This window comes from Bos javanicus, chromosome 29 (genome assembly GCF_032452875.1).
Source record: "Bos javanicus breed banteng chromosome 29, ARS-OSU_banteng_1.0, whole genome shotgun sequence".
Classification (NCBI taxonomy): domain Eukaryota; kingdom Metazoa; phylum Chordata; class Mammalia; order Artiodactyla; family Bovidae; genus Bos; species Bos javanicus.
The window spans coordinates 8,446,256-8,470,718 of NC_083896.1; the positions used below are offsets into that span (position 1 = coordinate 8,446,256).

The following is a 24,463-nucleotide window of genomic DNA, read 5'->3' on the forward strand; positions in this document are numbered from 1 at the left end:
TAGTATCCTTTATTGGAGTTTTCATCTCTGCTCTTTGTACCATCACCAAAAGAGTTGCTGCTCTTACAAAGAATAACTAAGCTTTCCTTAGTCAACTGTGGCTGCTGAACTTTCAGAAAACATCACAAAATACAGTTAAACAGGAGATCGGTAACACCACACTAAAATTCTGGAACATGTGGGTTATGACAAATTTAAATATTCTTAGGTTTGAGAAAATGGTTCCTATCAACAAGAGAAACCCATCTCCTTAAGACAAACTTAAAACATCTAGTTTATCAAAGGAGCATGCAATGAGACTGTTTGCCACCAGGGGGCAGCTGTGCCTCCTTTGGTAACTGCTTGGTAAAATGTGAATGGAGAGTTTAGGATCTGTACTGCTGCTCTTTAAGAAGACAAAACTGTGCTAAAACAGATACAATGTAATCTCTCATACCTTTCATAACACTGTCGCTATTTTGGCCAGGACTGACCATTCAAAGTAGAGCTCACTTCCTTGGAGAAGTTGCCCCTGCTGCAAGCCTCCTTTCTCTGTGCTCTCACAGCTCAGGGAACCCCTTCTTTACTATTACATCCAGTGCCTGGCATAGTGCTGGGCATGTAATACTTAGTTAATACACAGTGAATGAATATAGTATGCAATCTGAGCATTTATGACTATATGACAGACACAGTACTGAGTACTTTACGAATATATCATTTAACCCTCACAGCAACACTATGAAGTAGGTATCATAATTTCCATGACTTAGTTAACATGAAAAAGGCATCCTGTTACAGCCAGAAATAACTGCGATTATTTGAACTTGCAATAATTTGACTCTAATGCCTGGATTCTTAGTCTTCAGGCTTTGTACGCTAACTATGCTTTAAACTATGAGGAATCAGGCTTAGTCTACTTTCAGAAGTCTATTTTCAGATTTCTGCATTGGCTTTTCTCTCATGGTTCTGTCCTTGACTCTTTCTATTCCCATAACTTCCACTATTATCTGACAGAACTAGCAAGAGCTAATAACCACCTTTCCAGAATATGTTCCTATAATACAGAGAAAATGTTAAGTGCAAATAGTCCAAGTCAGTCCTTCATTATAAGCAGATTTGAAGAAAACACATACAAATATCAGGCACATTGTGAGTTATTGCAAGAATTCCAGAGTCTAAGGAAAGATTCAGGGATAAGGTAAAGTTTTCTCTAGGAAAACCAACTTTTGATTTTGTTACCAACTTTCAGTTTAACAAAGAATTCTATATAGCCAGTGCAACAACAATAAAAAGATATTTTCTAATAAGTTTCATGATCTTTAATGAAACATATGACACAAAGAAATTACTGCTGTGTGTTATGATTTAGTTATTGTTACCAAAGAATTTCCACAACCAAAATATTCCATTCAATATTATAAAAGTTTAATTTCCTAATGTATGTGAAAATGCTTGATGAACTATAAAATTCAGTGCTAACCAACATCTTTACAGTATCCACTATGTGTCAATTACTGTGATAAGAGATGAACTACCAGGTGAAAAGAAGAGGCCAGTGACTCTAGTGAAGCTTATAATCCAAAATGTGTTTGATAACACATGAGTCCTGCCCTAACGAAGCCCATAATCTGGTGCCACACAATTAAGGACTTAGTTTTCCAGTAATTGTTCACGTGTAGCTTTGTCTTTCCAAGCTCTTTGAACAGAGAGTTCTTGTAATCTTCTTTAACACCCTATAGTATAAGGCACACAATAGGCCCCCAAATAGTGATTGACTGACTGATTTATTTTTAGGAGGAAAATTAATAAATTACTCTGTTAGTGAAATGACCACAAAGCCACTTTTGTAACTTTTAAAATTACTTTCAACTTAAAAGTAGAGTCATAAATAAATAATTATGTACAATGACATTACATTAAAAAAAAAAAGCTAACATAAATTCTCTAACCATAAAAGTAAATAAAAGATGCAACTTACCTAAGTGCAGAGAATGTAAATCCTTTCAAACCATCTTTGCACCTAAAACAATAAAAATTTACAATAATAAAATGGTAACTTATTTTGAAATATAAAGCAGCAGTATTAAATAGCTATTAAAATTTTTCCTGAAAATGATTTTCTGTTAAGGTGAAGTTCTTTTAGGACAGTGATCTGAGCAGTACAAATGGTCAAACAAACAATGAACAGTAAAGCAAGCCACCTAACACAAAATGATTAAAATGATAACGCCTCCCCACGTCATACTAACACAATTCAAAGCTCAATTCTCAAATTTGTAGGCTGAAGGGAGATTTAAATGCAATCTTCTATGGGATCCATGTGGACTTAAAAGGAAGGCTGCGAGTGGAGTATTTTTCATTCTACCCAATCCTGGGGGAGCAATTTGTTGTGAAGAAAAAGGCCACATACACCCACTGGGTGTGTTTTATATACAGGTCAACCAGGGTCCTGACTCCTCTTTACTTATTAATGCAGTGAATGCAGAGCAACGTACAGTTGGCAGGTACAAAAAGGTTTCACGTTTAGTTCAACAGTTTTAACTTCTGGTAAGCCCAGTCGGAACAGATAACGCAGCATGAGGAACGCGGGTGGAGGAGAAGAGCACAGAGAGAAGACTGCAAATATCAGAGCGTTTACCACTGCTGGGCACTGTCTGCAGCCCTTTACATGTGCTGTCTCACTCAATTATAGCACAATTCTATAAACAGGTGTATCTCTATGTCACAGCTGCGCAGAGGCCCCCCCACATGCGGCAATCTCCCAGAGGTCACAAAATAAATAGTAGTCAGAATTCATCTGACTTAAAAGTCACGGTTTTCTCTTACACCTCTTCCTAAAACAATGTATTCCTTTTAATTGGGGAAGACCTAAGCTACATGGCAATTAAAGGCGGGGCGGGGGTGGGTGCGGGAAGGGAAGATTCTCTCATTGGCAAAAAATATTTAAACAAGGTTTTAAAATAGGGGCCTTACTATATACTGGTCTTAATGGTCTGCTCCACTGTAGGTGTCATCAAGTTACCAGAGAATCTTTGTGTTTCTGGTATTAAAATTCCTTGGAGAAACTACAGATTGGTCATATAATGATACTCTAACATAATAGAGTATCATTACTCTATTAGACACTGGGTATTTGCAGAGGAAAAGCACAGCCTTAAATCTAACTGGGCAGTTCTATCTGTATGCCTTTTATATGAAAGGTCACAAAGGAAAGGAACAAAAATACAAGAAACCTGTCTCGAAAGCTTTAAATACACATTTTTATTGGAGGACATTATAGAATCTCAGGGAAAAAACTTAATCCATGTGCACTGAGATGTTTTAAAGAATTAAGAATTCAATTAAGCACTATAATCCACTTTGCGGTCATGTTAACAGTAAGAATGTGACCAGAGAATTTAGCTAACATACTACATAAGCATCTACCCTGTTCAGAATGAGGGTAAAGGCAAAATAATTCATATGTTAAGCTAAAAACGTGCAGGGGAAAATTACAGCATTAAAATTCTTCCAGTTATCTGTTTTCATCTGAAGAAAGTGTTTCTCAGTAATTTAAAACCCATAATTGAGTAATTTCTAGATAGATGGGGTGGTGAGGGGGTAGGCTGGGAGTCTATTGACTGGAAAACAGAGAGCAACAGATTGATTAAAAGATTATGTACAACTGGAAACAAATTTTGGTGTTGGTATGTTATTGTTAAAGGATAGCCATTTGTCTTTGCGCAATGCTAAATAAAGGATTCTGACAACGTGGTCTAGTCAGGATTGCATTATTTGTGACCTTAAACAATAAATCTAACTGCAGACCAAACATCAAAAAGTAGCTTTCAAATATAAAAGGGCATCCACAAATGAATTTGCAATTTCATTATGATGGAAGTTTGGTTCTTTCAGCAGAACCCTGTGGGAAGCACTTCATATTGATAAAGTCTTAGCGTGGATTCAAAAGGGGCTATTCTTCTTTCCATTCATGTGTATAAGGTCTCTTAATGTAATTGAGGGTCAGATGTCTATGTCAAAAGGACAAAAAAGTAATTATTCCCAGAAAAAGAATGTTTAAAACAGCAATACTGGCCTGCATTCTGACATAAAAAGTATTATCTGAGCCCTAACCTAACTATGAAACACTACAGAAATCTGTGTTAAATGTAAAAAGTATGATATAAACATAAAGATTTATACAAAAGAGATCCCATTAAAAGGCACCTCACTATGAGATGGATCTGGTTATTATAATGTAAATCAAATCACATTCTTCATTCAGATATTAAGGCTGGTTGATTTATTCCGCAAATGCTACTATGCAGTGCCTTCTATGTGCAAGCTCTGCTTTAGGTTTTAAGGATGTAACAGTGGACAATACAGGGTCTCTGCTTTCCTACCACTGACATTTTAGATGGGGGAAGAGAGAGGATTTAAAAAACTAAGTATGTCGTGTGGTGATAACTACTATGGCAAAAAGCAAAGCAGGAAAAGGGGAGAAACAGTATCAGCCTGGGCCTTTTGTATTTGTTTTTAACCTTGTGGTCAGGAAGCAGGCTTCCCTGGTGGCTTAGAAGGTAAAGAATCCGCCTGCAAGGCAGGAGACCTGGGTTCGATCCCTAGAAGATACCCTGGAAGAGGGAATGGCTGCCCACTCCAGTATTCTTGCCAGAGAACTGTGGCCAGGAAGGGCCTCTCTGAGGAGGTGGAGTTTGGTAATTTGATCAGAAACCTTACTGAATTGAGGGAAGGGCATTTCAGTTTGAAGGACGAGGACTCTACGTGGTGTGTAAGGAGAACAGCCAGGGGTTAAGCTGGAGCGAAGCAGCAGTTGGAGACGAGGTCCCGGTATCAGTGGTAGGAAATGAGGGGGCGAGTGGTCTGCAGTTCCTGCAGGGACGGCAGGCGTGGTTAGGACTCGGGCAGGTTCTCCGCAGAGGAGTGAAAAGAGCTGTCTTAAATTCTAAGATAATAGACTGGCTGCTGGTTGGAAAACAGACTACAGGAGGGCAAGGGTAGAAAAAATCACAGGGCCTAATTAGGAGGAGAACGGTGTCTGTGGCTGGACCAGGCTGCAGTGGCGGACGTGGACAGGAATGTGTCTGAATGCATTTCAAGACAGAGTGGGCAGAATTTCTAGATGGTTTAAATGAATGTGGGGTATGATAGAGAATTTACAAATTATTAAAATATTTTTGGTTTGAGCGAATGGAAGGATAAAATATCCATTTACTGAAATGAGGAAGACTATTAGAGAAACAGGTTTTGAAGAGAAAAATCAAAGTTCTGTTTCAGATGCGTTAAGTTTGAGATGCATGTGAGCTGTAAATGGGAATGCTAGGGAAGCAAGCAGCTGGGTATGCAGATTTGAGTTCAAGGGAGAGGTCTCATCTAGGAATTAAGTGTCAATACAGAAAATAAGAAAATGAGCATTTTTTTATTCCTCCATAACTTGTATGCAGAAAATCTCTTTCAGAAAAGAAAAACAAAAATTCATTTCGCTAATAAAACCACTCTCTAGTAATACAAAGTCATTCTAAATTTTTTCATTTTTTGAGTGGGCATAAAAAGAATGCATTTACCTCACGTATACACAAATTCTCCTATTAACGTTTGTGCAAATGGCATAAATAACCGAATCTACAGTTACTAAATCTCTACAATTGCAAGGTTCTGTGCTACCTATGATATAAAACAAAGCCAGGAGACGAAGAGGGGAAAAGAATTTGCAGCATTATATCAAACAACTTAGCTGATAAACAACTAATCATAGAGGGTCAGGTTGGAATTGCATACTATATATAAGAAAGAATTAAGAAGTCTGATGTTATTGTTATTAGAATACTACTTTTGGTCAAATATTAATAGGAGGGAATCCAAAAAGACAATTTTTTTCGATTAGAAATGCAAGTGTTGGTAAAAAAAACAGCTCTGCCCAGAAAGATTCTTTATTTCATTCTTAACTTCCATGAAATTACTTCAATGAGATACTGGAAATGTCTCATGATACCTGGGATACATTTTTTTGAGATATGAAATATACTTCATTACAACATTGTACCAGCAGGGGTCACTAGTAAACCATTTTGGGAAGAATTTCTAGCTCGGATGTGATTTCACAAACATTTTCTTGCACATTTTCCTTTAAAAACAAATTCATAGGCATGCAAAATATTACTTCTGAAAAAATTTTAGTTAAACTGCATTAAGTTCCCCCAAGTAAATATCACTAACATGAGACTTTTAGTGATAGGCGATACTCATGTTCCTATTATTCCACACAGTCATAAAATCTCTAAGAACACCCTAACATTTGGCACCAACATAGAATGTAAATGTGCTGTTTTATTATGTGCTTTCTAGTAACCTGAAAACACTGAGAACTATTTTGACTCCTACAATTTTTTGTCTAGTCAGCTTTCATTTATTTGATTACATATAATAGACATAAAAGATACACTTATATAAATCTCCTCTTAAATATTTCTAAAGCAGTGCATGATGCAATGGAACAGAAACTAGTCATAATTTGCCTGTCAACCTAAATCACTGAGGGCTCCATCTCGCCACCTTCGGAAAGAGGGCTGGAAGTAAATGACTGCCATAATGGCTCCTTAAATGATTTCCAATTCGGAAGTTTTATCACTTATTACCATCTTATTTACTGCTACTATTATTATTTAAAATAATAATGATGGAAAATAAATGAATTATTCCAAATCATTTATAAATAGTGATTTTGCCATCAAGAATTAAAAAGAAATAAAACATACGTACAAATCCCTGAATTTATTTTGAGATTACTGGCTGCTACTAATATTATAACATTTGCTTATTGCTTATAAAATTTACACACGGAACTTACTCCTGAAAAGGTTGAAAGATACCTTCTCTTTTTTTAACTGTAAGATTACAAGACAAACTACCACCATAAATATATATATGCTATACAAAGACCTGTAAGAAACACTGTTAAATAAAAGAAGTAATTCTATAATCTCAATGATAGAAGGTTACATTTTTGATATATTAAGCATCAGTGCTAAAATATTATCAATGATAAAACATAAAATGCTGTTTTTGTATACATATAGAATGTTATAGAAAGTGATCAAAAGCATCAGATCAGATCAGATCAGTCGCTCAGTCGTGTCCGACTCTTTGCAACCCCATGAATCGCAGCACGCCAGGCCTCCCCTGTCCATCACCAACTCCTGGAGTTCACTGAGACTCATGTCTATCGAGTCAAAAGCATACACCCCAAACAGTTACTAGCAGGCTACCTACTGAAGTGCGTGTTTAGTCGCTAAGTTGTGTCCAACGCTTTGTGACCCCATGGACTGTAGCCTGTCAGGCTCTGCTGTCCATGGGACTTTTTTCCATGCAAGAATACTGGAGTGGGTTGCCATTTCCTTCTCCAGGGCATGGGATAAAAGACATGAAGAAAGAATATAACTTTTTACTCTCTATATTCATATATCATTTAAATTTTCTATAAGTATACATTTATATATTATTTGTATAGTTTGTTTAATTAAAAACATCAGTATCTGAACATTTAGGAACAGATTAAACACCGTAAAAGTTATTCGTCTCTATTTCACCAACACCTTGGCAGAGAAAGTGAAAGTCAGTCAACTTCACTAATTAATACTGCTATAAAAGTTTTTCTAGAAGGCAAAAAATTAATAACTAAAACAAATGATGCAGGTAGAATTTTCTGAAATGATCCCAAAGAACATGGATAACTAGGGGACTACAATGACAAAAAAGAAACACTGAGTAAGTTTCATGTCAGAGTTCTTTTGTCCTTTTTTTACTCATTGAACTGGTTAGAAGGAAACTCACATATTGGTTAAACATTATAGCATCTCTTTTTATTCACTCAACAGTTACCAGGCATCTAACATACAAAAGACACTGTGCTGCAGATCATTTGAGTAATGCCAAGGTAAATTATATACTATCTCATATCATTAAAAAAGGCATCTGCAAAGTTATATGTATCTTTGTCAAATAAATGAAAATAATCTTAACTAAAAGTTCTGACACAATTTCTTGTATCAACAGTGCTAAGAGCTTGATTACTTTATTCCTACTTTATGAGTTCAGCTTCAAATTTTTTTTGTCCTGCATTTTCTCTCCTTAAATTGTTTGATTTGAGAAAAGCAGCAGGGCTCTTCTTTCACATATGATGGGATTATGTCCCAATATGCCCATCCTAAGCTGAAAGTGAAAGAGGAGAGTGAAAAAATATTCAGCATTCAGAAAACTAAGATCATGGCATCTGGTCCCATCACTTCGTGGCAAATAGATGGGAAAACAATGGAAACAGTGACAGACTATTTTGGGGGCCTCCAAAATCACTGCAGATGGTGACTGCAGCCATGAAATTAAAAGACACTTGCTCCTTGGAAGAAAAGCTATGACCAACCTAGACAGCATATTAAAAAAGCAGAGACATTACTTTGCCAACAAAGGTCCGCCTAGTCAAGGCTATGATTTTTCCAGTGGTCATGTATGGTGTGAGGGTTGGACTGTAAAGAAAGCTAAGCACAGAAGAATTGATGCTTTTGAACTGTGGTGCTGGAGAAGACTCTTAAGAGTCCCGTGGACTGCAAGGAGATCCAACCAGTCCATCCTAAAGGAGATCAGTCCTGGGTGTTCATTGGAAGGACTGATGCGAAGAACTGACTCATTGGAAAAGACCGTGATGCTGGGAAAGATTGAAAGCAGGAGGAGGAGACGACAGAGGACGGGATGGTTGGATGGCATCACCGACTCGATGGACATGAGTTTGAGTAAACTCCGGGAGTTGGTCATGGACAGGGAGGTGATGGACAGGACTGTCTGCTGCACTCCATGGGGGCGCAAAGAGTCGGACATGACTGAGCGACTGAACTGAACTGAAACTATAATTTAGGAACTGAAACTGGATCAACAACTATAGATTTTGATTGATATCTGTTTATCATAAGAATAACAGAAAAATTGAGATGGGATTAATTTAAAGATTTTATTTTAGCTTTGTTTTTAAAAAATCTTCAGTGTTCTAATTACATATGTACACTCCAACAGGTTAAATCAATCATTTCAATTTACTACTCGGAACCTTGGATGTGCAATTAAAATACACTACTTTGCTTAAATATACACAACAGGTTTTTTCCTCTTAGGTCTACTATTATTTCAAGAATAAAACAGACTCAGAGAGTTTGGTTTCAGCCAGCATATGGCACTTAATATGAGAAAACAAAATAACAGATATTACAGTCCTAGTTTAAGAAAGCTCATACACAAAAATCTTAAGTTGGAACAGCAACAGATGAAGAAATTTGTGGAAGATTATTTTGTTTGTTCGTGAACACATCATAGACCTTCCAAACAATTTTTAACTGTTTTCTTTAAAAGTGATTCTCCCCACTGCATTAAAAATATTATTTTTGATTTGGGCAAATGTTTTACAGTACATTTATTTCACATAGAATGGAACACTGGTGCTTAGCTTTGTTCTCAATAACCTCAGGAAAGCTGGTGAAGCAAGGCAGCAGTTATGGGTAATCAAGTGTGATTGTAAGTCCCCAGATGATTATTGTGTACTTTTTTCTAGTATGTCTTGAATATAAATTGGAAACATTTGGATTCAAAATTACAGTAACAACTCCAATAGAATCATATTTCTCCTTCAACTTGGAGAGGCTGGAACTGTTTTTGCTTTAAAATCTAAACTAAGGAAGGTCATGCTCCAAGCCCTCTTCAATTGCTAAGAAACCAAGAAACCTTCAGACTGTTTCTAAAAGAAATGTTAATTAGGATGAATCTCCCTCTCAAAACGAACTAGTAATAACAATACTTGTTGCTGTTCATTTCAATCCTGTCCCACTCTGTGCGACCCCATGGACTGCAGCACACCAGGTTTCCCTGTCCTTCAGTATCTCCTGGAGTTTGCTCAAACTCATGTCCCTTGGACTGCAAGGAGATCAAACCAGTCTATCCTAAAGGAAATCAACCCTGAATATTCATCGGAAGGACTGATGCTGAAGTTGAAGCTCCAATACTCTGGCCACCTGATGGGAAGAGCTGACTCACTGAAAAAGACCCTGATGCTGGGAAAGATTGAAGACAGGAGGAGAAGGGGACAACAGAGGATGAGATGCTTGGATGGCATCACCGACTCGATGGACATGAGTTTGAGCAAGCTCTGGGAGATGGTGAAGGACAGGGATGTCTGGCGTGCTGCAGTCCATGGGGTGACAAAAAATCAGACACGACTAAACAACAATACATCCACTGAGTACTGAGTCAGCAAGTCAAACTTTAAAATACATGTAAAAGAAGCAGATTTTACTCCATTGACCTAAACTGTTTGCAGTTCCTAAGGAAATGGCACATGTTTACACTCGCCAAATTAACAATAGGCAAAAACCAAATTTAGTAGCAAAATTGTGTTTTACATAAACCCAAGAAAAACTTACCAAGTTTCTTAAAATCACAGCATTGTTATGGAAAAAAATTATTTACATTAAACAAAAATTCTAACCACAATACTGAACCAAACTATTTTTTAAAGACCTTAAGACTGCCAAGTATTTTCATTTTTTTCCCCCTCCTATAATGGTTGGGAAAAAGATTAAAACAAAGGTTTTCAATGATATAGGATCTCTGAATCAACATTAATTTACTTTCAAATGTACATTACTATCTATGTCATTAAAATAATACAGCAACTGGATTGCATACTAAACAAAATGAGCAGCTATTTAGGCTATACTTTTTCATGAAGTTATGCTTATTTAATATCAAAGTTCACATCTAAGATGAAATATGCATCTTTGAATAATGGAACAAAAATACTATTTTGGAAGCTTTTGGAAAACTACAGTTTTGTGATTAACTGAGGACTACAGAGTACCTAACTCTAAAAGAAAAGCCTTCATTTAAAAACTCCAGCTTACTTCATTCATCTCAAAGATGATGGACATGTGTTATGTATGACAAAAATTGGGCAAGTTAAAATACTGGAATCTTGCTAGACTATAAATGGTACTAGAAAAATGAAATACTAGAACTAAAGTAACCTAAGAGAGTTAAACTGTAAGATTAAGAAACCAAGGCCTGGGGAGATTAAATGATCTGCCCCCAGACAGATTCTGGTCTAAGACAGCATCACATACAAGGAAATCTGTTTATATCCCAATAACTCACTCTCTGTGCCTACTGGGGAGAAGAACTACCACAGGGAAGATGAGGGACCCTGGGCTGTAGGAGACAAACCACAAATCACCTGAATGGAAGGAGAGAGCAATATTCCTCCAACTAAAATCATGCAAAGACTTTATAAGGGACAGAAGAGCATGGATAGCAAGGAACCAAAATCCTCCCAGTGAAACGTGATTGGCCTGACTTTGTTCAGGACTCTTTACTGCCTTCTCTTATCTACCTCCCTCTTCACAAGAGTGATTTTTTACATAACTCTCTCCAAAACTTTGAGGACAATCGCAATCAGTATTAAATCTGCCACTGTTAGCAACTTGAATTCCAAAAGCACCTCAATTTCATACATGAGTACAAAAAACAGGTCTGGAACGAAGTTGTGTTTTCTATCATACACCAAATAAGAAACGGGACTTGTGAAAGACATTCCTGAGATTACTTCTCCTTTACCTGCCTCTCAGTAGCAAACTGTATCAGCACTTACTCTCAGATGCATGTCACGCTCTCTCACCTCTCTCACCTTGGTTACCCTGGTCCTTCCACATGCAATCCATTCCTCAACCACCCACCTTGTTTAAGAGGATTGCTACCAAATCCAACAGGAATGACAGTTTTCCCCACAATTGTATATGACTCTTTCTCAAACTTCCTTTGCTTTTTGTGTATTTTTGGCAGGTTTCATTTGGCTCTCGCTAACGTGACAGCTAGTCACTCTTAAGAGAAATCCTGAATACTCATTGGAAGGACGGGTGATGAAGCTCCAGTATTTTTGTCATCTGATGTGAACAGACGACTCACTGGAAAAGTCCCTCATGCTGGGAAAGACTGAGGGCAGAAGGAGAAGACGGCGTCAGAGGATGAGATGGCTTGATGGCATCACTGATGCAATGGACATGAACTTGGGCAAACTTTGGGAGATGCTGAGGGACAGGGAGGTCTGGCATGCTACAGTCCATGGGATCACAAAGAGTCGAACAGAACTGGGCGACTGAACAACAACAATAACATGATACTAATTTCCAAGTTATCTATTCCATTTTACAAAATTTATGTTTCCATATGGCATTTTGTGTGTCCATATCTCAGAAATCAAAAGCAATTTATAGAGTTTACATCTTCAATAATGACACTGGGAAATATTTTGCATCTTGTTATTACAGCATTTGGGCTTCCTAGGTGGCTTAGTGGTAAAGAATCTGCTTCCCAATGGAGGAGCCTCAGGAGACACATGTTCGAGCCCTGGCTTGGGAAGATCCCCTGGAGAAGGGAATGGCAACCGACTCCAGTGTTCTTGCCTGGAGAATCCCATGGACAGAGGAGACTGGCAGGCTATGGTCAATGGGGTCACAAAGAGTCGGACACCACTTAGCAACTAAACAACAACAAAACTGCAACATTTACTGTGCAATTAAGGTATCTAGAAATATAAATTAATAGACCACATAATCAGGAAAGGTTAGGTCAGTGATTCTCAAAGTGTGGACCACCTGGAACAGCATCAGCATCAGATCGTAACAACTTGTTAGAAACTGAAATGCTGGTTCCCAGCACAGGTCTCATGAATTCAGAAACTCTTAAGAGCAGGGTCCAACAACCTGTACACTCTGTATTTTAACAAAACCTCCACGTGATTCTAGCGCATGCTCAAGCTTGAGAACCATCAGGTCAGGTTATGTTGCAATAGCAGAATTTCAACAGTTTGAACAACAAAAGGTTATTTCTTGCTCATGCTAATTATCAAACAAGAGTTGGCTAAGTCTCAACTACATGTCATCTTTATTTTGGACCTTAGGGCGATGGAGAAACATCTATTCAGATCTGCTGAATTGTCAAAGCAGAGAAAAAAAGAATATAGGACACTGTGTTCTGACTCAAAGCTTCTGCTCAAAAGTAAACATAAATCATTTCCACTCGTATTTTATTAGCCAAAGCAAATCTAAGGCCAGGCATGATGTTAACAGGTCAGTGAATATAATGCTTCCCCAGGGAGAGACAGCAAAGGGTTTTAAACAATAACACAGCCTACCATAACACACCAGGCATATTACTGTTGAAGATCAATTGTATTTGTTTACTATATTTAACGAAATTCAAGGCACAGTCCCCCTTTCCTCCCAAATCCTAGCATCACTTAGTTTTTTACATAATAACTTCAATATTTCACTTTACGTATGATAATGCTTAAAATCTGTTGATTTCAGAAACAGGCTTGTCTACAACATATTAATTAGTATTTTACGTATATGCATAAACTATGTGTATATGCATTCTGAGCTCCTTTTTGTTCTAATTACTAAAGCATTCAGGAATTTCACATCGTTCAGTTATATATCCCAAGTGCCTACATCAGTGCATAGCATATCGGCCACTCAATAATTTATGTTGAAAGAAAGAAATCTGTATCTGTCTAGTATCTGAAAACACTACTTTCGAGTAATCATATTTCTAATTGGGTATCATGTTTCTTGGATTCATTTTTGAACAGCAATTCTAAGCTTTTAATAAATATTTAGTATCTAAAAATGTGTTTAAAATCAGCTACCCCATTACATATTAACAACTCCCAGTGTTCAGCCTTAATATAAAATTTTATTAGTTTTTTCACCGATAATTTGGCACAAATTGACACTTAGACATAAATGTGCATAAACAGGGGTCTAAAAAGGAGTCTCTAATCTTTTCTGAATGAGGAGCTATCTTTTAACACCCAAATGAAATATAACAGTGACTGGAATATAAGGCTATCAAGTCCAAAAGGCGGGAATGGGAATGCTGCTATAGACATGTTTATACTGAACTAGAAATTACAACTGAAAAAATGAGGTTTCCAAGGGGGTGCTAGTGGTAAAGAGTCTGCCTGCCACTACAGGAGATGCAAGAGATGTAGGTTCAATCCCTGGGCCGGGAAGATCCCCTGGAGCAGGAAATGGCAATCTGCTCCAGTATTCTTGCCTGGGAAATTCCATGGACAGAGAAGCCTGGCGGGCTACAGTCCGTGGGATGGCAAAGAGTCGGACATGACCGAGCAACAGAGCACACAAAAGAGGTGAGATGATAAAGTTCATAGGTCGGGGCATTATCCAAACTCATTCACACAGTTAAATATTTCACCAATATTTACTCTGAGTCGACTATGTACCAGATAGGCTGTCAAGTGCTGGGGACAGCCAGGGTCCGTGTTCTCCAGGAGCTCACAACCCAGAGGGGCATACACATAAGTGACAAGGGCTACTGCATTGCAGGAAGCGCTTTAACATGAAGCACCCAGTGCCCAGGGAGCACAAAGGAGGGCTGCCTAAGCCCGGCTTGGCCGTGGCAGGCCACCCAGAAGAGAAGAGACATTTAAGATGGCACGTGCAGGCAGAAGAGGAGGAAGAGAGCAGAGAGGGACAACCCACGTGAGACGCAGACAAGGTGTTCTGGGACTGAAGAGGCTTAACGTGAGTGGCAAATGGAGACAGCAAGCAGTACAGAAGGACTTGGCACAGGCCAAACATGTCAAAAACGAGTTTGAGGGATTTCCCTGGTGGTCCAGAGGTTAAGACTCCAAGCTCCCAATGCAGGGCGCTTGGACCGATCCCTGGTCAGGAAACCAGATCCCACACGCTGCAACTGAGAACTCGCATGTCTCAGCTAAAGACTCCACACGCCACAACGAAGACTGAGGACCCCATGTGCCACAACCAAGACCGAGCTGCTGCAGGCAAATCAATTAATTCTAAAAATGAGTTTGACAGGGACTCTGTATCAACCTAGAGGGGTGGGATGGCGCGGGAGATGGGCGGAAGGTTCAAAAGGGAGGGGACAAATGTATACCTATGGCTGATTTCATGTTGAGGTTTGACAGAAAACAACAAAATTCTGTAAAGCAATTATCCTTCAATAAAAAATAATTTAAAAAAATGAGTTTGAACTTTACCTCTAAGGCAAAAGGCCCCATGTCCCAGAAAAGTGAAAGTGACTCAGTTGTGTCTGATTCTTTGTGACCCCATGGACTATACAGTCCATGGAATTCTCCAGACCACAATACTGGAGTGGGTAGCCTTTCCCTTCTCCAGGGGATCTTCCCGACCCAGAAATCAAACCCAGGTCTCCTGCATTGCAGATGGATTCTTTACCAACTGAGCTATCACAGAAGACATGACCAGATCTGTGTTTAACAAAGATATTCCAAGTGTAGCTTTCATGACTTACTATTGAATCCCATCTCGTTGTTTATTTTTAAACTGCAATCTCACTTAATAGCATTTGTTTGAACTTTTTAAATATCAACTTAGAAACTGAATTCTGTTGAAAGCAACTGATACTAAAGCCATCTAAAAAGTTATACTGCTCTTTAGGATAATAAATTAAATTACATATCAACTTTAAGACATTTTAATACATTCTGACAGATTAACAAATTGGTTTTAAAATGACTCTTTTCAAAACTAAATGAGGCCCAAAAGTATCAAACTTTAAGATACTATAAAATTCAAGTAATTAATACCAGTTAAAAGCCAAAAAAACAAAAAACAAAAAACCCTCTATTTCTTGCTTTGCAATCAGGAATTCATCTAGACTATCTCTGCCAAAGAAAGTAACCTTATTTGCAGCATCCATAATGTAGCTCTAGATATTGCTCTGTGTACATACAATTAATAAAGTCACAGAATTTATTTACTACTGGGAACAGAGAAGGATGCTGAAAACCAAGACTGCCAATAAGGCACATCGGATTGAAGAGTTATACAGCTTTGTGTAATTAACACCCCATCCAGTTCTCTCGTTACTGTTACTGCTTTTCTTGTTACTGCACTCTTGTTACTGCTTTTCTCCCCAGTCCATTCCTAACACCAAACATTCAGACACTCGTAAGTTTTCCTGCCATGGGCTGCAGTTTATTCAAACTTCTCTTGCAGGTTACAGGAAAAACCTGTTGTTTTCGAAGTGCTCTCGGTTTTTATGAACAGGTTCCTTCACAAAGGTCCCTTCTATGAAGATGACATGAGAAATCTTAAGTTTGATGACCCTTATCAGCCTTGTAGTTCCAATTCTGTGGATCTTTTTTTGGTACAGTTGGGCCCAGGGAAGGAAGATTAGGGTACTGGTTACAGGAATAACCTGATATTTTTGAAAACTGTAGAAAAAGATGTTCAATTTTTCCTTTAAGCTTTATAAGTAAAATTCTACCAAGGTAGAAAATGAGAATAAAAAGGTTTTATCAAACTTTTGGAAAAACCAAGTTTTTTGAATATACACATAAAATGTGACAACAGATTTATATGCAAACAGTCACACTTATCTTAAAAACAAAACAAAACCCTTTCTAACCAGCCTAAACTAGGAACAGGGAGGAATTAAAGGTCATCCAAAACTATTGGGAAGGCCCATATTCTTTCAAAGGCTTCCACTATAAAATACAGTTCAGTAAACAAAAACAAAGCCATCTGGAAAGTATTTCTTAGATATCGATCCTGTGACATTGATAATTTTGAAATGCAGGAGAAAGAAAACACAGCTACTCCTACTTGGCCAATGTTCCATTTGCTTTATCAGAGCCAACAACGTTAATGACTTAGAACAGTCTTAGGGTTATCATGAATTTCGGTCTTAAGGTTATCACGAATTCCAACAGAAAAGATCAGTCATCCACAAATAGGTCAGTAGATAAATATGGCCTAATATACTGAGAGGTTAATTCCTTTCCTTCTAGTGAGTATTCTCCCATTTTAGACTCCATAATTGATTAGGCCAAAGACAGTCTGAGAATCTCATTTTTAATTCTGGCTCTTTCACTAAATAGTTATAAGATCTTAAAATGAAACTTAATGTTTCTCATCCTTTCTCTAAATATAAAACAAAAAGATAGAATTGAATGATCCTGAGGATTCCTTAAAACTTAAAAATTCTGATACAGTCTATTATCTGCAAATTTTTATGATTTGCTCCAACTTGCAACCTGCTTCTGGGTTCTCAAATTTAAATATAATTCAACCAATACTAAACTGATATGAAATAGTTTAAACATTCAGTTTGAGGGGCTACTGAAGATATCTCTTTATAGATTTTAAGTAGGAAGAATATTATAAAATTAACATTCTACCCAAAGTAAAGTACCTTCTAATATACATGGACAAACTAAATACTCAAATGTTCAAAATTATATTTTTACCTTCAGATAGCTTATCTATTTCTATGTGCATGCCCAGTCACTCAATTGTGTCCGACTCTTTGCGACCCTATGGACAGCAGCCCACCGGGCTCTTCTTTTCCATGAGCTTTTCAGGCAAGAATACTGGAGTGGGTTCCTATTTCCTCCTCCAGGGGATCTTCCCACCCAGGAACTCAATCTGTGTCTCCTGTGAATCCTACATTGCAGGCAGGTTCTTTACCAATGTGCCCCCAAGGAAGCCCACCTATTTCTATATTAGTCTAATGATTTCTATATGTGAAAATTACCTGAGATCTGTTGAACTAAGTACAGCAATTAACTGAGTTCTGTTGAAATAAGAATAGAGCATATTGCTTATAGTACCATCTGTGGGCTTCCCAAGTAGTGTCAGTGGTAAAGAACCTGCCTGCCAATGTAGGAGACATAAGAGATGCAGGTTCAATTCCCGGATTCGGAAGGACCCCCGGAGGAGGGCATGGCAACCCACTCCAGTATTCCTGCCCAGAGAAGCCCATGGACAGAGAAGCCTGGCAGGCTACAGTCCATAGGGCTGCAAAGGGCTGGACACAACTGAAGTGACTTTGTATGCACGCACCATCTATATTTGTTATAAGCTGACTTTCTGCAATATGCTCTTGCTTTACCAGTTTTGAAAGGTGGAACATACTCACGCAATACTTAATAGGAAAATATCTTTAGACTATTTAATATATCTATGTTCTAATGTCTAACAAGAAACCATCGTAAAACATTTAATGAGCCTACATTAGAAATGCTTAAAAATATATTAAAGTTACTTCCAAGATCACACACACACGTATTTAGGATTATAGATGCTATTTCTCAAAGATGAACAAAACTGATGTACAGGCACATCTAAGTAGCTCTAATTAAATATTAATTCTTTGCTTAAATACCATCCTAGCTAGTGTCCATTGGGTCAATTTCCCTGATGGCTCAGAAGGTGAAGAATTTGTCTGCAATGGAGAAGACTCAGATTTGATCCCTGGGTTGGGAAGATCCCCTGGAGAAGGGCATGGCAACCCACTCTAGTATTCCTGCCTGGAGAATTCCATGGACAGAGGAGCCTGGTGGGCTATAGTCCATCGGGTCACAAAGAGTTGGACACGACTGAGTGACTAACATTTTTATTTTTCATTAGTGAACATCCCTTGTAATTTTATATGTTCCCTTGCATATGTAAACTGAAATGCTGCTAAGTCAAAAGCAACAATATTATTTAAAATACAGAAAATAATCTTCTTTTCAGTGCCACATAATTAGGGTCCCTGTGGAGGCTGGCAGTAGGCAAAGTGGGAGGAAAACTAAAATCCAAACTGTCTTGGTTTTTCTCACTGGGACTGGATGAAAAATGTATTTTGTCTTCCAACAAGTTCATATGTATGAGCTACATTTTAGGTTTTCAGTATTCTGCCAGACAAACTTCTAATACACAGAGTGATTTTTTGGCAACAATGCATCAAAACTCTACATTTTGAGTCGGTCCAGTGCCCTTTCCTAAAACATATGGTCACTTAACAGCCAAGTCGCTGAGAGGTAGGCTTTGACCTCGTGGAGCCTGTAGCGGTTGCTAGCACTTAAATACAGGAATCTACTTTTGACTTCAAGCCATGCCTTGTTCTGCATCTCATTTTTTTTTTCTAGAAAATAGGAAGGGGATTCAAACTCCAGAGGCAAAATTCCAAGAGGTTAAAGAGGAGGGAGAGTCTAGTGAAAACACAAAAGACAATCGCACAGCAGGACAGAAGAAAATAATAGTCTTGTATTCAGTTTGAAATAAAATTACCCAATGTAATAGTAACACTTTACAGACTTTTTTTAGTAGAAAAATTGTCGGGGCCTGAACATGGAGACAAGGGCTTCTCAAATATCCATTCATTTAAATAAAACAAAAAATGAAGGAGAGGTTAAAGATGATTTGCTCTAGAAATACAACAGATGCTTCTTAGAATTCCTTAAGGGGGAAAAAAAAGATTTCTTCAGAAAGCAGTGCACTTACAAGCCATATTTTATGAATGCCTTGCCCAGCCTTCTGTAGTACGAGGACAGGGAGCTGAAAATGTATTTATTTCTCTAGAGTTTATTCACTCCTGCTACTAATTCTACACTTGAGGCAGGTCAGAGTATCTATCACAAGACAAGACATTTGGACCTTTCTGAAAAAGCAAGTCAAAAAGGTACAAGGTGGGAAGGTACTGGTGGGACCAGAGACATGTATGGAGCAGAGCATTCGGGAGCTACTATAAGTGAAGCAGTGGAGACAGGGAGGAAAGCTCTGAGGGAAATGGGCAGAGATTGTTTAGAGCTAAATCCCGCCTTATTTGATTGTTCATTTCAAATAAAGCTGGATTTAGCCCTGAAGGTTGCAGCACAAATTCACAATTAGCATTTTCACTTTGCCTACCAGGACAGGGAGTCGTTGGCAGAATAGTGGGAGCTGCGCCCTGAGGGAATGTGGGAAAGAAAATCAGACACTGAGAAGGGTTTCATTTTTAGTGTTCAGCAGCTTTCAGACTGGCAAGTTTTGCTGACATTTCTAGCTTGGGAGGGGAAGGCTTCCTGAATTACTGCCACACCCATTCCACCCACTCTAAAGACTGGTCTGGAGATCTATATTCCCCAAAACAGTACAAAATACATCTCATAAGTCTCATATCTGGTATCCTTGTTTAAAAATACTCAAGTTTCATTTACTTTTGCTAGGACACTTGAGACCAACTCTATCTACACCATTAGCATAGAAATCAAACGCCCAAAGTAAACAATAGTTACCAAACAATGTCTGGGGGGAAACATAGATAAACAATAAGAAGGGACCTGAATAAACTAAAAGGATGTTAGCTAATATACCCGGTCCTCTCTTTCCTCCTCTGTAAGACAGGAGGGGGAATAACTTAAATAACATAAATGCATCGATCAAGAGCAACGCCTGGAACAAGACAGGTATTCAGTACAGGTGAAGCTCCTTTGTCCTTTTCCCTAGGGTTTTGTTTTGTTTTAACAATTTACGGTTTTCTCCGTTTTTCCTCCCTGGTGTTCGGAACTTTTTCTGAATCTATAATCTCAGCTTTTAAAAATCTATGTGCAGATTCCAAAGGGTGATACCCATTTTATGAACAATATTATATATTTGTTCTATTTTTCTTTATAACCATAGTCTCTTAGAAGGACTAAAGACTGGTAGAACCACAAATATCAATGAACAAGGGAATGAAAAGATCTAAAATGATAATAAAAATAAACAGCAAGGAATAAAGGATCCTAGGAAAGGACAGTACCTGTCAAGTCAGTTACGGTCAAGAAGATTAAAAAGACCTCTGACTAACAACGTGAGTAGGTAATAACATCTATATGGTGTTTCATTTGATCCTCACAACATTCATTTTACCTATAAAAAGACAGGTTTAGAAAGTAATCTTGTCCAAGATTGTTCAGCTAATAAATTATTAGAGAAGGAACCAGAATGAAAATTGAAGACTTCTAAATCTAAGACTGTAAAGTCAACATAATCACAAAAGTAACTGCAGCTTACTTATAAGTGACTTTTTAAAGATTAAAATCAATAGAGTGGTAATAACGATACGTGGTACAACTTTCTTTTCTTCACTGATACTAGAATCATGAAAACCTGATAGAAATCCATAGTAAGTTAATGTCACCATACTGTAGTTCTAGGGAGATCCAGGGAGTTTATATTGATCAACTGAACCCAACAAGACTGAAATTAGTAACATATATTTTAGTCCTGGTGTATAATTTTGAAGGGAGCTTTTCTTCTAAGGATTATAGTTAAGAAGGAAGCAATCATAAGTGATATTTTAAAAATAAACTGATAGGTCATCTGATACAAGAAAAGTACTTTATAGCTGAGAATCCACTTAGAAGAAACCACATTGAGACTTTTACAGATGTTTCTTCAGGTGCATAGAATTTGAAGCTGATAAAAACTGAAGTTCTTGTTAAAAAAAGAAAATCAACATAAATCTGTAGTCTAACAATAATGACAGCTAATACTTTTCCAGAAAATGTTATTTTTTAGAACTTCTTTTAAGTTTATGGGATTGTGAAGAAGGCTATGAAACAATTTTAATAATAAACAGAAGAGTTTGACAAGTCATATAAATCAAAACTAGATGTGAAAGTGTTTACATGTTGGTGAATAAAATAAAAAAGCAAAAATTAATGGAAAGATTTAGGATATGACCGTAAATCATAATTTACCACAAATCATATGGTAAGTGTGAATAGGCATCTATCTCCTCACATTAAGGGGTTGTAACTTCTGAATTAGAAGTTCTAAAGGAAAAGTTCTGTTATAAGCTGAGTTCTACTGATTCGGCTAATTGAAAAGTCTGAGTAATTTTTAAAACAATATAATTCTTCCTTAAAACTAGCCATTTTTTAACACCAATTTTGGAATTAATAATCTTATCAATATAAACATTTACGCATAAACAGTTATTTTCAACATACAAATCTAAGTAAATTTCTTAGAAACTTAGAAAAACAGAGAATTTAAACTGCTTAAGACTCAGATAGGCATCTTAACCAGAATTGTCTTTTCAGTCTAGATGCTATCTGAAATCTAGACGTCCAAGAGAAAAACCTCAAACAGCTGGAATCCAGCTTAGATACACAAAATAAATCACTGGTGACTGCAATCCACTCTGAACAGCTCTCATTGGGTTTCCACAAGCAACAAAACAAACAAAACAGAGAAGGCTGACACTAGTAAACTGGGTTTACTAATTGTGCAGCAGGAGAGAAAATACAAAAGCAACAAAAGGCAGATCGGAACTCTGTGAGATCCATGACCATCTATTCAATATATTTGACCCTTAAGGTCATAATTTTGTTCCTGAGATACTTGTGAAATAAAGATATAGAAAGTTTTCTCATTCTAGTTCAAAGTCTTAAATCATTCATTGAAAATTTAAGTCATTTAAAATGTGTCAGTTGAAACAGCATGTATAATGAACAAGTCAGGTAAATATTCATATTCAGACCTTTAAAACAGAGTAGATTCTTTAAAAGAGTAGATTCTTAATCTCCCCTAAAAGTAAACAAGACTTTACTTGGCTACCCTGTATTCCAGAGCGCACTGTCTTACAGGAAAGTAGAGTATTGATCATGACCCTTAGTTTCGTGTATTATTTTTGACATGTACACCATACATAAAATTCTCTACATTCATGAAAAGTTTTTATGTATCACCGAAAACAATCATGAAATCCATGCTGTGAATGAAACACGCAGTACACTTAGAAACTGTGAGCAGTTTACTGTCATCTTCAGTGGGAAGAAACTGCCTTTCCAATGAAACGTGCTTTCTCCCAAAATGCTTTTTTTATATAATAAAACTCCCACAACCATGTGAAATAAAATATAGTACATCTTCCATACTTTAAAAGGGGATGGACAAGAACACTTATCTCCTGTAAGAAAGGGAGAGTTAGCAAGGAGTTTCTTCCTCATCATTTAGGACTTTCTCAGTTCAATAATCATCTTTTCTTAGGTGCCTAAATAAATTAAACAAACGGGTGAGAGTTTTTTCATCCACCCCTCCCCATAAAGGAACTGGAAATTCAATTTAAAAATACTACTTTTCATTAAACTGTTAATAATACAACATATATCTTAGGTGAATGCATAATCAGACTTCACTTATCACTTCATGGAAGAGTTTCCCTGTAGTTTGGATACGGACCGTTTTTACAGTAATTATTTAATGTGTTATAATATTGTTTCTCTTTTAGGGTTTGGATTTTGGCCACAAGGCGTGCGGGATCTTTGCTTTATGACTAGGTATCGAAGCCGCACCCCTGCACTGGAAGACAAACTCTTACCCACTGGGCTGTCAGGGCAGTCCCTCCCTGTGCGTGCCAGTCACTCAGTCGTGTCCGACCCTCTGTGACCCCGTGGACTGTAGCCCATCCCCCAGGCTCCTCTGTCCATGGGGTTCTCCAGGCAATAACACTGGAGTGGGCTGCCATTCCCTTCTCCAGGGGATCTTCCTTACCCAGGGATTGAAGTCGGGTCTCCCGCATTGGCGGCAGATCCTTTACCGTCTGGGCCTGAAAACTACAGCAATTATGACTTCTGCCCTCTCCAATTTGCTTTCTTGCATTACCCTCATCACATGCCATGAGTGCCCTCAAATCCCATTCTACTGCTCCTCAACCTGTGTCTTCACCTGTGTCAGTTTTTTAAACTCTCAGTTCAAAATGTACTTAACAAATCAGTATATATAAAAAGAAATCAGTCTGAAGAGATGTGGATCCAAGGATGGTGACTGCTAGATACATACATAATACCATTCTCCCTAGAGTTATCCCTTAGGAGCAGAAACCCATTATGCAGTAAGGCATTTATCCAGAATAAAAGACCACAGTTCCCAGTTTGTATGGCCACGTGACTAAACTCTGAGCAATGAAAGGAGAGCAGAAGTGTTGTGTGGGGCTTTGTCTAAAGAAAGCTGGTTTCAATGGGAGGAGTCTCTTTTTCTATTTCTGGTCATTTACTTTCCTGCTGGTCTGTAAGACAGATACAAAGGCTGGGGTTCTCACAGCCATCTTAGTACAGGAAGAATAAAGTTTAGAGACCTCCCTGGTGGCCGAGTGATCAAGATTCAGTGCTCCCAAGCATTGAACCCAAGTTCAGTGAACCCAAGACAGGGCCTAGGTTCAATGGCGAGTTAGGGAACTAGATCCCACATGCCACAACTAAAGGAAAAAAAAAAAAAAAAGATCACGCATGCCAGCAGCCAAATAAGTATTTTTTCAAAAAAATAAAAACGGATGAAGTTTATTCAGAAGGGTGGTGAAAGAGGGAGCAATGACACAATGACGGGAGTTACTGTATCAGCCCTGTACTGCCCACCTGGAGTCCTCTTTATGTAAGAAATAAATTTATCTCATGTTTAAGCCACTGTATTTTGAGTTTTTCAATCCTAAGTGCCAAAGCCAATTCTAAGTAATCCATGCGACTGAGAAAATAAGAAACAACGCAAGAAAGAAAAAGTTTTATTTTTATGGGGGATATTCTTCCTAAGACCACACTAAACCAGTTTAGCATTATGGTTAGGAGCATCTGGGTCCAGATCTAACTCTG

At 37.7% G+C, this 24,463-nt stretch overlaps 1 protein-coding gene across 2 annotated transcripts in view; it reads right to left on the minus strand.

The window, feature by feature from the left end:
- The window catches only part of TMEM135 (transmembrane protein 135), a 312,520-nt gene that overhangs the window by 20,847 nt on the left and 267,210 nt on the right, over positions 1-24,463 (minus strand). For both annotated transcript variants that reach the window (XM_061406022.1, XM_061406023.1), the window contains one exon: positions 1,961-2,002. In XM_061406022.1, the coding sequence (XP_061262006.1) occupies positions 1,961-2,002 (42 nt within the window). The remainder of the gene's footprint in view (positions 1-1,960; positions 2,003-24,463) is intronic.